The sequence below is a fragment of the Solanum verrucosum genome, unplaced genomic scaffold (genome assembly GCF_900185275.1).
Source record: "Solanum verrucosum unplaced genomic scaffold, falcon-dt-bn FXZP01000086.1, whole genome shotgun sequence".
NCBI lineage: Eukaryota > Viridiplantae > Streptophyta > Magnoliopsida > Solanales > Solanaceae > Solanum > Solanum verrucosum.
In genome coordinates, this window is record NW_026020100.1 from 681,648 (window position 1) to 696,875 (window position 15,228).

Here is a 15,228-nt window from a genome sequence, read left to right on the forward strand (position 1 = left end):
TACATCCCGTCTAACTATCTCTTCTCAATATTTTTTTAACCTATCACTACCTATCTAAATGAATTGAAACTTAATAAAAATAGTAAATTTATAAACTACTACAATATAATAACAATTAGAGTTATTTTTTTCCCTAAAAACACACAAAATTAAGACAGGGTATATGGACATTTTTCATCACAAATGGAGAAAATGCCACGTACCTTCAAATTCCAATTGGCGGACTTGAAATTCAGAATTAAACTAAAATTGAATGACTCTCCATAATTCCGACCCTTAGCGGGATTCTCTTTACTTTTTATTTCCCAACAACGAAAGCCCTCCATAAATTCAACCCTTTAAATTTACACCATTTATTATCTTTCCAAAAAAGAACAAAAATAAAAAATATATAAACCGAAAAAGAGCCCATCTGTATTTCTACTGGAAAAAAAAAAAAAAACGACACTTGTTCTTCTAGGGTTTCACAAGATCTCTTTTGCCTCTGCAAAGCACGAACGAATTGCGATTTCTAGGGTTTCGATTTGTGTTTGTTCGGGTGTTTGATGGTCTGAGGAGTGATTTGAGGTTATAAATCTTGGATTTTTCTGGAAGATTTTGAAGAGAGAAAGGAAACGATGGCGCCTTTTGATAAAGAGCTTGAAGAGCAGATTGCGGTTGCTGGGAATAAGCTGATTGAGCCTCCTTCTTCACTTGACGAACTCCTCCGTTTGCTTGACGTAAGCATTTTTAATTTATTTTTGGTATTTTTTTGTGAATTCTGTTTTGGTATATATCGAATGCTGCGTTTAATGATTTTTTTTTAGATTTTTCTATTTAGGTTTTTTTTTCGGTATCTTAAACTATTTCATACCATTTTTTGGTTACTTCGAATTGTCTTAGATGTTTGTCTCAAGTAATTCTCGGGTAGAGTTTCTGTTTTTGTGTGATGCTCTCTTTACTTGAGAGCTAATTAGGCCTAGATTCAAAGAATAAAACTTGGAAGGCAACAAAATAATTGAACTATGTGTCAACTCTAGGGCATCCAACCTGAACTTCCGCATCTGGGAGCTATGTGCACACCCTTGACCGGTGACCTCTGCTCTCGGTTGTGTCAAAGGGTGCTCAAAATTCTATATATAGAAATAAAAACTAATATTTAAGGCTAAGGGTGTTTGGCTGATTACCCTAGTACCTCCGTAGCTCTACCCTTGTTGATTAACCTAGCACCGCCGTAGCTCTGCCCTTGTTAATTACCCTAGCACTGCTGTAGCTCTGCCCTTGTTCAACACTGTTATCAACTTCTAATTTTTTATTTTGATAACCAAGTAAAGGTTATCAACTTTCTTTTGGTCGAAAGGTTAACTTTTATTCAACCAGTATAGATTTTGTACACCAATTAGCTATTTGGACTTTTAGCTAATTCCTCACTCTTTTACAAAACCTCATTAAGCTGGCTATTCTATCAGTTTTCTACTCTACAATTCTAGCTAGCAAAATTGTCTAATCTTTGAAGCAACCCCCCCCCCCCACACACACACATTTGGTCTGGTGTTGTCCTTTTGTGTGAAGTTGGGGAATGATTTCTCTGGCTCTATGCTTGTATTCCTGCTGGTGTTGTTGAAATTTTCTAGCATTCTGCTCAATCCAGACATGATAAATGCAAGCATTGAACAGCCAGCCTAGCACCTGTGATTCTGCTTTCCTTTGTTTCACCCTGTGCGTCAACTATTGGATCTCAGCCTCCCAATTTTAGTTATTCAAAATATGATTTAAAAAGCCTTTCTTGATTGGTAACAGCCTTTCCAATACCTTCACAAGTTAGTGATAGGGCTACATACACACCACCCTCCCTAGACCCCACTTGTGGGATTACATTGGTTATGTTGTTGTCGTCGTTGTTTCTCTTTCTTGTGATGTATAAGATGTTATCTCCTAGGACAGTATTCTAATTCTTACTCTATATAGAGCACTTGAACACTGTTATTAGCTTTTGATTTATTTTGATAATGAGGTAACAGTTGACAACTTTTAATAATTCAAAATATGATTAAAAATCTTTCTTTATTCATTATCATCCACCCTGTATGATTGCCATATGTTCTAGTCTACGCTTGATTAATTCTTCCTTTCCATTTGTTTGATGTAAGTCCTTTACTATTCTTCAAATTTAATTCTTAATGGCCTACCCGCTGTTCCAGTTTGCCATTGAGTTGAACTATCCTGCTTATTGAAAGTACTGCTTTTAAAATTCATGCCTTTCCTAGTGTTTCTTCTAAATTTATTTTGATATTTGTTGTCTGTGCCTATTTGGAAATATTTTTGCATTTCTTTTTTATAAGGAGTTTCTGTATCTGCATATGGTGCCTGCTGGTAATTTTTCATTTTTTCCTATTAACTGGCAGACTCTGTTTAGTAAGTTTGGTTTAAACTATCTTGAAGCATTATGGTTTGCAATTGATGGGCATTGCCACTAGGGCCACCCTCTTTTTTTTCCAGACCCCACCTGTGGGATGTGGAAATTCACTGGGTATGTTGTTGTTGTTGTATGTGATGTATACATCAGTCACAATTTTTTGTTTGAGCCCTAGAGTTTTGTGGTTTGCTTTTGTCAGACATATGAACATGTCAATAGTTAAATAATTTGAACAGGATATTGTAATCTTGACATTTCCTGGTGGAGCTTTTTACTTTTGATAATTATTTCAAAATGATGGTATCTGAAAATTCCAGAGGGACAAGTGGGTTGGCGGGTAATAAGTGCAACATTTTTTTGATTTGATAAGTGCCCTACAGCCTGACAATTTGTAGGAAAGGGAAAATGAAAAAAATGGAAGAAGAATAGATATTCTTGGCAGTCTGTGCGTATTAAATAATAGTCAACATTTAAGCTGAAAGATAGTTAGGCTGTGGGCGTGCTGTGTGTTTTCCCCCGTGAGGCTCTTCTGGCAGTACTTGAAAATCCTGTTGGCTTTTCCTAGACGGTTTCCCAAGGAGCAGAGTATGGGCAATATTAGTTTTGTTTCTGAAGTGATGATTTTCATATGCAAATGGTTTATTGATTTAACCCCCATCTTAATTGAGAAGCCACAATGAAATAAGTTTCATTTTGTTGGGTTTCTTTCCCTAGTGAAAGTTTATATGCATTGATTTGTGTTTAACAATCTCATCAATTAATTGTCATTTTGTTTTTTAGAGGAAATCTGACGGTGCATCTTCATGTTGCCGGTTACAGAACGATAAACAGTAACAGATCCAAATTTGGAACCATGAGTTTCCTGGAATTTCCTTGATAACATGCAGATCACATATTCTGGTGATAAAATGAGACTTTATGAATGTGCCAAATTATGTCCTTTAGATTATTGTTTAGAAGATTTGGTTTGTGTGATTTTATGCTGCCATAATTCTTTTGGGAAAATACAGAAACCTCTAGCCTGTGGATAAAATTGGTGCCAACTTATTGTCATCACTTAGTTACTATTATCAAAAAAAACTAATTGTCATCACTTCATCGATGTGTGAGACTCTATGAGGTACCTTAACATGATCTGTAGTAAAGAGGATCAAGTTGGCCCTTGTTTTTTCCCCTTTCCTTTTTAGTGGGTCATTGACTTCTAGATATGATATCCTTTTTCTTCTAAAAAATTGTTTGGAATTTTATCCCTGCAGTAGTATGGTTGGTTACAGGGAGAACAGGAAAAGCTAGAGTTTTTTGAACTTAAGAAAGGACAATGTAGATAATCATGAGTCCAAGTTTATATTCTTGCTTAGTTTTTGGTGTACCATAATCCACAGCAAAAGTTTTAGAGGTGGTGACTTAGTTGACTTAGCAGGCTGCAGGTCCTTACACTTGCTGACTTTATTTTTTTTGGATGTACTCTTTCCCATCATTACGGATATTTCTTACATTGCCCATCTATCAATAGATACTTTTGATATAACAAAACAGAAGTTATCATGACTGTTTGTTTTGGCAGATTTTGGGTTTTACTGTTAATTTTGCAAGTAACATACAAAATTTCATTCGCACTCATGCACGGTCTTTTTCTTGCCTAATCTTAATGTACTTTTGGTTTCCTCTGCTTTAAGCAAGTAGAGTCTTCCCTGTCTAAAGTGGAGCAATCACCGGCGAAATCAATGCATGATGCACTTTCTCCATTGATGAAGGCATTGGTCGCAAATGATCTCTTGAGGCATTCTGATGTTGATGTGAAGGTCGCAGTTGCTTCGTGTATTAGTGAGATAACTAGAATTACTGCACCAGACGCTCCATATGATGATGACAAAATGAAGGTATGAGAAATTTGCTTTCTCATTCTTTTTCCTTCTGTCAGTCCTTCAATAACATTTCATTTGTTTGATACAGGATATCTTTCAATTAATTGTATCGTCTTTTGAGAATCTGGATGACCTGTCCAGCAGATCGTATAATAAGAGGGTGATGATCCTTGAGACAGTGGCCAAGGTCAGGTCATGTGTTGTCATGCTGGATCTAGAATGTGATGGGCTCATTACCGAGATGTTTCAGCACTTCCTTAAAACTATAAGGTATTGCCAATATATCGTTTCAACAGTTATATTGTTTCTATAATGTTTGGTTTCAGATTTCTTATCAAAAAATGTTTGGTTAAAGATTTCTGGTATGGCATGTTTCTTTAATCCCACATTGATTTTTTTTATAAGGCCTAACTTGGATTGTTCTTTTAGACTTAACCATGGTTTTAGAGAATATATCTGAAGTAATAATACCTCACATTCCATCGAAACGTGATTTAGATTTATGAGATTGTGAGCTTCTCATGTCTGGTTATGTTTTTAAGTGGAGCTTCTAGTTAAGAAGTTTTCTTTCCAGCCGCGTCAAGCATAATTTACAAGTTAGGCACTACTTTCAAGTTCTTGAATTAGCAGGGATTTGAGATTATATCTGAACAGGGTTTTACTTGTTCTGGTTTTCTATATCCAATTTGCTAAACTTTCAGGAGTTCATTGAAATGATTTACTCCTAGCTCTTAAAAGATATTTTTTACCGAATAAGTTATATGTCAGAATTACAGAGTTGTTTGAAGATATTTAATTGGTGATTCACCAGCATGAAAAATTCGCAAAATTTTTTGGGTTAAAAGTTCTCTGTGGGTACTTCTCTAATTTTATTACTGAAATAAAATGAACTTCTGGAAACATCAAATCTGTTGAACATGTTTTTCTTTTCCTTCAGAAAATATTTAGAAGCTTATCCAAAAGTTTGTTAAACACGCCCTTGGTAGCTATATATAAAACAGTTGCAAGTTGGAAGGTTTTGCATCTAAAAGATATTCAAACTTGAATGGATGTCATGGTTTTTCTTTCAACAGTGTACATCAACTTAGGAAAACTTACCCCTCTGCCAGTACATTCATAACCATGTTTGCTCTAGTGCTCACTTTTGGATTGATAGTGGACTTGTTAATGAATTACTTGCTGCACTGGTTTAACTAGATGATGCTTGATTAAAATCTGACAAATAGATTGGTAATGTTGATTATGCAATCCTGTGGTGTATGTTCTCTACCACATGTAAGGCTCTTGATTTTTCTTATTATTTTGTATGCTAATTCCTATTGAACATTTTAGCTTGTAATAGTGAATGTCTTGTTCATTTGTTGACTTTCACTTTCAGAGAGGATCACTCTGAGAATGTTTTTTCATCCATGGCAACAATCATGACTCTTGTGCTGGAAGAAAGCGAAGAAGTATCCTTGGAATTGCTTACCCCTCTATTGGCTAGTGTTAAAAAGGACAATGCGGTATGTTGTGGTTGAAGAGATGATATTCTTTTCATATTTTATACCTCTTAGGTCTCTCTAGTCTCGTGATAGTGCTAAATATTAATAGTTTTGTTTCAGGAGGGCACACCAATTGCTAAAAGGTTGGGAGAGACAGTATTTGCAAACTGTGCTGCGAAGCTTAAGCCTTACTTGCCTCAAGCAGTAGAATCATTGCAAATATCTTTAAATGAGTACAATAAGATTGTTACTTCAGTGTTGGAAGGGACTCTTCCAGCTGTTGATGGTATTAATGACAGTGCTCCTAAGGACCAATTGGTTAGTGAACCTTTACTTCTTAAGTTATCCTGTGTCTGAACTTCTGCTGCTGGACTACCATCTGTATAGATGAACATTAAGTCTAATGTCACATTTACATGTTCCTGCATAGTCAATGGAGTCTAAGATAATAACCCTTTCTCGTGTTTAATTTGTGGGTTTAGCTAATATCTGCTGGCTTGATAGTGGTGATGCTGTGTTGATGTTTATCCGGTTAAAACGTCTCTTTCCTAGCCCTGTTTAAAACCTTATATGCATTTTCTTTGCTCGTGTGTGTGTAAAATAAAGGACCACATAGGTTTGTCACTTTCTTTTCCAAACAGTACTTGTGCTTCTTCCCTTGTTTGCGCTTTGCTTCAATTTATGCATGCATGGAGACTGACTTGTTGAAAGAGTATAATTCTCGATGTTTCCCCAAAAAATGGGCCTGATTACAACAAATTTCATCTGTCTGTGGTTGTCCATATTTACAGACACGATTACTGCTGAAATTCTGCCTGTTTTATTGGAAGATATCTAGATATTTTGCATTCAGAAGGATAGTTAGTGTCTCTCTTATCAGGAATTGAAGCCATTTTATTCTTTTTGTCAATGTTATTGGTTCTGACCTGATATTGTTGCAATTTTATTTTGCACAAGAATGACTTGGAAGGTCTGATGCTATTTATTACTGCTAACAATGTAAATTACCCTTATACCCCCACTCTTAAGAGGTTTGGTATTGATGTGTTTTCTAGGTCACCGAAACCAAGTTGGCTGAACTTCCAGAGGCTGCTCAGGCCACTCAGGTGTGATGCTTTGGATAACTTTCTTTACTGATTTTCCCAGAACTTTTGTCTTAACTTTGTTGTACATTTCCTCTGAATCCTTCTTACATTTAGGATGGTGGGAGCAAAGTGGCTACAGCATCTTCAGGCGAAGCAGTCCAGGCAAGTAGTTTGTATATTATCTAGTTGTTGTTGGACATAAAACTTGCAAAATAATGAAATATTATTTGCATGTCAATGTTTGTGTTACAAATTTGTTCACCATCTCAACTCCACCTATAGTGGGTTCTCTTATAAAACTTCCGTTTTTCCTCAAGTGAAATTTCAAAATTGCAACTTCATTATTGTTCAAATTCAACATCAAATACTCATATTTTCATCTTCAACCAAATATTGTCTGAATGGGCCAGTTTTTTGTGTTGGTAAATCAATGAATAACACCCCCGTTAGGAACGAACAATGTCTTTGATATCTGTACTGGATGGTGTGGAGTTGAATTGAACATGTTAGCACCATGGTATGCTTATGGCGTGCAATCTCTGTTGGCTGACTGTCAGTTTAAGGTATTTAGCTGGAAACTTTTCTTGTTTGTTCAGATGGCTGAGAGCGGAAGGGATGAGGCATGTTCAGAAGATATTGATCCTGCTGTGAATGGATCTCCCAAATCAATCACAAGTAATGGTGTTAGTTTGGAGAATGTGAGATTGGTTTCTGAAACAGAATCGCTGAAGAAGGCTGGAGATCATGATGAGGTGGATCTCCATGATGCTTCAAAGATACCATCCAAATCTGAATCTGATGATTCAAGGGTTGAAAAGTCTACAAAGTCGGAGCCCAAGTCTGAACAACCTTCTAAGAAAAGAGGACGGAAGACAATCTCTTCAATAAACTCAGCAGAATCTTCTCACCAAGCTCCTGAAGGAAGTGGAAAAGAAACTGAGAAGCTTCAAGATCATCAGAATGATCAAAACAAAGATGACCAAAGTTCAGCTTCTGAAGATCCAGTGGTTGAGCAGTCCAATTTGTTGGAGAAGGAACCAGAAACTGATCAACACTCAGCACCCAAAGAATCTGAGGAGGAAGTTGTTGATATTGCTCCTTCATCCCCAGGTCAGAGCCTTCCTGAAGAGATTGCACCGAAGAAGGGTGGTCGGCCAAAGGAGGACAGCTTAAATCAAGAAGACAGTGTGTCTAAGAAGGAATTTGAAGCTGGAAGTGACTTGGAAGTTAAGCAGGTGAGGCGCCCTTTGAAGAAAACTCCTTTAGAACCTTGTCGTAAGGAGAAAGGTGGATCCACCAGTGATACCGAGGCTAAAAAGCAGAAGCAATCGGGCAAGAAGGTTGATACCAAAACTAAGAGTCAGGTTGGTTCATCTGCGAGAAATAAGGAAGATGGCAAAAAGCGTGGACATGGAAAAGCTAGTCAGGTAAAAACTTACTAAATCTTTTAGTTAATATGATGTTCAATAATTTATCTCTTCTCAGTGTAACTTCATCTCCCTGTTGGACTACCAATGTGTCCATGTACGTCTTATCAGTAGTCAATTTCACTGTGCAGGAGACGTTGCCTTCACAAGAGTCTCCCGATCACTCTGTTAAACATGATGAAGATAATGAAGAGGATATTCCCAGGACTACTGCAAAGAGAAAGCGTTCTTCAAGCAAGGGCAGGGTAAGTATTTTACATTATTGATTTCATGTGTAATGCACATTTTATTCGAGATACTATTGTGATGTGCTATGCACTTTTTCCTGTTTGTGCAATTCTTATGGCTGAGCTTGTTCGATTTTACTTCCTGGTACTTACCAAGATCCTCCATGTCTGTCTCATCAGTTGTTATTTCGTTGTGCAGGGGAGTAGGCAAGTTGTGCAGAAGAGTGTGCCTACGCCTGACTCTCCCGACAATTCTACTAAACATGTAAGCGATGAAGATGAAACTGACATGACAAGTGCAAAGAAAAAGCCTTCTTCAGGCAAGGATATGGTAAGCATTTCAAATCACTGTTCATTTTGATAAAAAATACTGTTCATGTTTTCCCATTTTATCCCGGGCTTGTTTTGATACTAATGCTCTGTTGTTCTGTGCTATGAGGCTTCTATTTTGAAATTGAAAATTGATTTTAGTTGATCATTTCTTCCAATTGATTATATTATTATAAAAGCTAATAGTGGTTATAGAAAGTTTGTAGCAAATTACCATTTGTTGCAACATGTTTAGTGCTAGTATACTTCCATTAATGAAAAATTGAAAAGATTTTTTTGCGTGTTTTTAACAGCTGCTTGTTCCAAAAACAACTTCGGTATTTGGAAACAACTAATGGCAAATGCAAATGCCATCTTAATCTTGTTTAGTGAGAATGCAAAAGCCTTCTACTCTGATTTCCTCCTTTTGACAGGGCATTACTGCCTTATTTCCCTTCTGTCCTCTTCTGTGTTACTGACATTCTTAGTCACTTATTTTTGATTGCTCGTCTATATTTAATGCACCAAGAAAGCTATCTTGACCAACTGTTTTATTGAAGGTTAAATCCACTTAGGTTCTAGAGTACTCCTGTGTGATTAATCAGTGGTTTGTGCCGCAATGCTGCTATTACTTGACAGGTTACAGAGACTGTGCAATGTGATAAGAACCTGGTTGGTAAAAAGATCAAAGTTTGGTGGCCATTAGATGAACTGTAAGTGTTCATCTTACTTCTATGATGCTTTGGAACAATTTTTTTTCCTTCCTCATTCTTGACATGATAGTTTGGAATTACTGTTTTTGAGTTCACTGTATCCGAGGAAGTTCTCCAGTTCTGTATTAGTTGGGATAATTTTGATCTGATTTGTTGTCACAGATTTTATGAAGGGACGGTTAGAAATTATGATTCTTCAAGGAAGAGGTTCACAGTAAGTGCAGTTTGTTTTCTGCTTCAAGAAATGGAATTGTTCCCTTGATGCAACACTCATATGTTTGATTAAATTTTTTTCTTATTAGATTGACTATACTGATGGAGAGACAGAAAAATTAAATCTCTTGAAGGAACGCTGGGAACTTGTTGAAGATGGTAATATGTCAGAAGAGGTTAGTTACTGACTACTATATTTGCATTTATTATGGTTATGTTTCTTTGATACATTAGTATGCATTTGTCGACAGGAGCAAGTAGCTAGTGCTGATGCAGCTTCTGAAAGGTAAGCCTGGCCATTTATCACCATTTCCTTATTTGGTTTTGAAGCATTTATTTTCACCTGAAGAAGCTTACTCGATTTGAGCCAAAGTAATCTGAATTGTCTCCCTTTCTGAAACCCTTCTGCAATTTTTCAGCTACAAGTGTCTCTATAGCATTATAACCACTTACTAATATGTCTCAACTGAAGAAACAACAGAAGATTCTTATTGCTGTGTTGTGCTATTTTTGTGTGCCTTTGATGTTTTTTGGGTTTGATATCTTTGTCCAGTCTATAGCTTCATTTTTTTTTTGTGATACATGCAATGCTATCAAAAGCAAAAAAAGTTTTTGCAATTTCTTGAATTTCTTGTTCTGCTTCCAAATAATCCGCTTTTTAGTAACTTTAGGAGAGGTAAGTATGTTGATATGGAAATTCTTCTTCGATGAGCAAAGTAAAACCAATACTTGTACTCATTGTGTTATTATGTTTGGATTATAATATTTTTGTAGTTGCTATTTACTCTCTTTTCTCAATCTCTCTGTGTAGAAGTACTTTTAACATTCATTCTATTCATTGTGTTAGGTAAAGAAAGGACAGAAATCTTCCAAGTGAAGTTAACAGTATGACTATTCTTTGTTTAACTTTGACTCTGTTTTTGATATGTCAGTCATAAGAAGAAAAAACCTAAGAATGCTGAACCATCACCAAAGCACGAAATGGAGGCTTCACCTAAAAGGTTGGTATAATCTCCTTAACCATGTGTTTGTGTGACGTATTAACATGACGTTTTGAAAGCCTAATGGTACCAATGGTGGGGATCTTTTTGCAGCAAGTCAAAAGACGCAACAGCTAAATCTGGACAGAAATCCAAGGGTAAACTCAACTTGAAAGATGGCACCTCAAAATCTGCCGGGAAAACTGATGACACAACCAGCAGCAAGTCTGGGGCCCAATCCAAAAAGAGCACTGGCAAATCTGTTGATACTGAAAAGCCATCTGCCAGGTCTAAAGATGTTAGTAGTAGTACTCCCAAATCCAAGTCCAGGCAAGATACTCCATCAACAACTGCCAACAAGTCCAAGCAAGAAACTGTCAAAGCTGCCAACAAGTCCAAAACTAGAACCCCGCAAAGTGGTGGCAAGTCCGGTGCCAATGGCATGGAGAAGCTAAAATCTAGTTCGTCAAAGGTTAAAGAGAGTGGGAACCAGAAGGAAAAAGCAACTAACTCAGCAAAAACCCCTGATAGCAGCACCAAGGAGAAACTCTCTAGTGCATCAAAGGAACGACAAAGTGAGCCAAAGAGTGGAAAGAAGCGTGCCAGGGGAAAAAACTGATTATTTGTTGCACATCTTGTAATAGTGGAGCTCCTCTTGTAGTGCCTACTTACATTCTTGGACCCATTGCGGCTCATTGAAGAGGCTATGGTGCCTACTATTCCTTGTGTGCTATTTGCTGTTTGGCAAAATCTAGAGGTGCAGCTTGCAAAAGCCTGTCATAGCTTTTTAGTTATGGTGGTGCTAGGTTTCTGGATAGGTTTTTTTCAGTTTAAAGCATATTGTTAGAGATGTAATTGGTTAGATTTATCATTTTGGTTGCTAGTTGTATTCACTTTTATTATTTTTAGCATAGGAAGGAGATACCCTGTTGATGAGGATTTTATGGATGTGAGTTGGATCATAAATTACTCTCTTCTCCATCTCCTTGCTGCTGGTAATCCAAATCAGGCTACTTAAATAATTACAGGTTGATACGTAGCTTGTCTGATGGTATGGAGAAAAAGGCTACAAACTACTCAATCTACTTTTGTCTCAAGTTTATGTGACATTGTATGGTTTGTTAGAAACTGTCTGCCACTTAAATTGGCGGAGGGAGTAATACACAAGTGACATGCACAAGAACAAGTGTGAGTCGACTCAATTCTCTTTAGGCATAGAACCTAATGAGAGTAGACTTGCCTTAACCTGACTGGTATTACATTCAAATCTCTTTATAATAATATTATTTGTTGCAATATCTTTTTAGCATTTAGAAAACATTTAATATAATATATAAAGAAATATCGATTTTACAAAAAAATATAGTGAAATGTTACTTTAGAGGTTGGTTGTTATAGAGAGGTTTGAGTGTACGGACTTCCAGTATAAACCAAAGTCAAATTTTTTAATTAAACATGGATAGAAGAAACACATGCAAGGGAGAAAGTATAAGCATTTGTGCAAATTACTTATTTGGCCGGTCAACAAAAAATAATTATATTTGCTATTCAGATATCTATAGAAATATATACTATTATATAAAAAAAAATGTACTCCATTAATTTGATTGTTTTGTTTTGACATAAAAAGAGTTTAAGAAAAAAAAAGACTTTTAAATCTTGTGGTCTTAAACGTATCATGTGAAGAGTTGAAATTAAAAAATTACTAAAAAGTGAAAGAAACATTCTTTCCGAAACAGACTTAAAAGAAAAAATAATAAATAAAAAATTAAAGGAGTATATATTTTTTTATATACTACGTATTACTATACAAAGTTTGTAGTATTAGTATGAAGCTTAAGAGTAGAGTGGGTAAGTAGACAAGTTGGAAATAATCGCGAATTAGGTGGTGGGCATTAAATGATGCTAACAAGTTAGCGTTTTGAGAAAAAACTATAGGAGAAAGAAACTTCAAGGCTATTGAAGAAAAGTGTTACTAATATTTTCTAATTTGATTTCTCTTTTTATTTGTTATTTTTGACAAATCAAGAAAAAACAATTTTCATTTTTCTATTATACTCTCAATTTATTAATATTGAGTTAATATCTTTGAAAAATGTAGTGAGTAAATATGTTTAGAATCCTATCAATTAGTAGGAGTAAAATGGTAAACTCACTAAATCAATCATTATTTTCTTAACAAGTATGTCAAGTTAAATTTGACAAGTAAATAGGGACGACAGTAGTAGGTTGCATTAGAAAAGTAGCAATTGAAGTGTTAGGTGTGCGTGCCTACAGGTCCAAAAAGAACCAAAGAGGGAAGCTAAGAAGGCTATTGATAAAGCTATATGAGAACTAAGAGGTAATGATTTCAACAAGGAAGAATATTAAAGATGATTTTCAACATGCATTAATAGGAGCAATGAGGTCTAGGAAAGGGTGAGTCTCTTATGTTAATTGTTCAACTCGAAGCAAGAGAATAATATTTAGGGCCTCCATGCGTCAATGCATGATACAAATTTTAGAGGGAAAATGGTATAAAACAACAAATTATTAATTTGAACTACAATTTGGTTTAATTGTACCCCGTAGCAAACAATTGTCATTCGCCTCTCTCCCTAGATTTCTCGCTCGCCAGTCTATCACTCGCCTCTCTCACTTTATACAAACACAAATGTATAAATGCGTTTGTGTTTGTATAAAGCGAGAGAAAATTGTATATACAAATACATATATTTTCGTCCTATACACTTAGAATTATACAAATACAGATCTTCCCCTACCTAGTTCTCTTTTGCCTTTCTCTCTTTCTCGCTTTATACAAACACATACTATACAAATTACAATGTATAATTTGTGTTGTATAAAGCGAGAGAGAGAGATTTGATATACAAATGTTTTATTTTGATTCAATTGTATACAAATTCAAATTTTCTGCAGATATACAAACACATAAAATTGAATTGAGAGGTTGCCATCGATTTATACAAACGAGAGGCTGCCAGTGATTTTATACAAGTCTGATGCTCCTTAGCAAACATAAGCAATTATACAAACTATAACTATAACATACAAATATGATCTTTATGTTTGCTAATCCTAAAATTTATTGCACTCTTAGTCATGAAAATTTAGGGGCTCCGACTAATGAACTTTACACCTTAAGCTCATATTCATTTTATAAAGTCACAGATTCATACTCATTTATCATATATCATCACACACACACATATATATAAAAGAGAATCCTAGGCCCGCCTACGTGGCGCCACCACAAACCAGAATTCCCTTTTAATTTATTTATTTTCAAAACTAGCATTTCCCTTTTATGAAAAGTTTTGACTTTTATGAAGAGTTGCGACTTTTATGAAAATTATGTCTTTTATGAAAGGTTGTGACCTTTTCGAAGGCAGGTAACTTTTCCAAAAAGTTGTGACCTTTCCGAAAAGGCACAATAAACGTTTGTTCACACTACCCATTGTTATCTATAAATAGAGGAATTTCCTCTCATTTTAAAAAATGAAAATTCTGAATTACTTCTTCTGCACAATTAAATATTTGTGTTCTTTGCTCTTGTTGAGTGACTCACCGGATTAGTTATACCTCCTACATGGTATTATAGGATGTATTACTAATACCTTCCATTTGGAGGTATTAGTAATACATAGATATAATATCATGGGATAAGTCTATGTAAAGACAAAAAAATCCCTCAAATCATTTTAATTATTTTGTTTATTTTCTTGATTTTATGATTTATATTTTAACTAGTAAATTTATTTAAATAAATTAGCTTACAAATTATTTAGAGAGAGTTGTTTGTTACTAAATAAATCTAATACAAATCAATACAAATTTGAAATGTGAGTTGTTTATTTGTATATGACGTTGTGTGTGTGTGGTATTCTAATTATTTGTATCTTGAACAATTTTAAAAAATTACATACATATTAAAACTACAACTTGCAATTTTTATGTATAAATGTAGATGGTTTATTCAATTTTACCATTATTGACCGTCTTTTCGATTTTAAAAGTAGATGGTTTATCTTTTTTAAATTGAAAAATGACATTTTGTGAGTGATCAATTTATTAAGATGACAATTATTTATCCTCAAATAATTCAAGTGAAAAAGTAGCAAACATGACAACAAAATTGTTCTTCTCATAGCTAGTTAGAAAGCCATAAAAAAATAATATTGTTCGGCAATTATCTACCTTGACCCAATTACATAATAATTCAAGGGTATAATTGAAATGAAGCTTTTTATAGAGTTTTAATCCAAACACAATATAGGTGGGAAACATTGAACCAAACACGTGATAAAAATAAATCCTGCATTACTAATCCCTGCATTACTAATCCTTGCATTACTAATCCTTGCATTACCAATCCCTGCGTTATTAATCTTTGTACCAAACGATCCCTTAGTCCGGTAATGCAACACCCTCACACGTTCAATCAATTCTTCTTTATCATTTTTCTCTTATTTTTTATTTGTTCCTTTTAACTTTTTTTATATTTATGTTATGCGTTACAATTTCCAAACA

The 15,228-nt window shown here is 35.0% G+C and overlaps 1 protein-coding gene across 1 annotated transcript; it reads left to right on the plus strand.

Annotated features, from left to right (window-relative positions):
* Positions 1–382: 382 nt before the first annotated feature.
* On the plus strand, positions 383–11,667 carry LOC125824927 (sister chromatid cohesion protein PDS5 homolog C-like). Its single transcript, XM_049504271.1, has 16 exons — positions 383–719; positions 4,072–4,275; positions 4,349–4,530; positions 5,639–5,765; positions 5,865–6,062; positions 6,800–6,850; positions 6,944–6,991; positions 7,426–8,256; positions 8,388–8,501; positions 8,683–8,814; positions 9,432–9,505; positions 9,668–9,719; positions 9,808–9,894; positions 9,970–10,004; positions 10,651–10,719; positions 10,813–11,667. Exons 1-16 carry the CDS (start codon positions 618–620, stop codon positions 11,315–11,317), a joined length of 2,811 nt encoding a protein of 936 aa, XP_049360228.1. The 5' UTR covers positions 383–617; the 3' UTR covers positions 11,318–11,667.
* Positions 11,668–15,228: the final 3,561 nt, after the last annotated feature.

Coding starts and splice junctions, on each gene's coding strand:
- LOC125824927 (XM_049504271.1), top strand. CDS start 618: ATGGCGCCTTTTGATAAAGAGCTTGAAGAGCAGATTGCGGTTGCTGGG. Junction 8,502..8,682: donor GTTCTTCAAGCAAGGGCAGG/GTAAGTATTTTA, acceptor TTCGTTGTGCAG/GGGAGTAGGCAAGTTGTGCA. Junction 10,720..10,812: donor ATGGAGGCTTCACCTAAAAG/GTTGGTATAATC, acceptor ATCTTTTTGCAG/CAAGTCAAAAGACGCAACAG.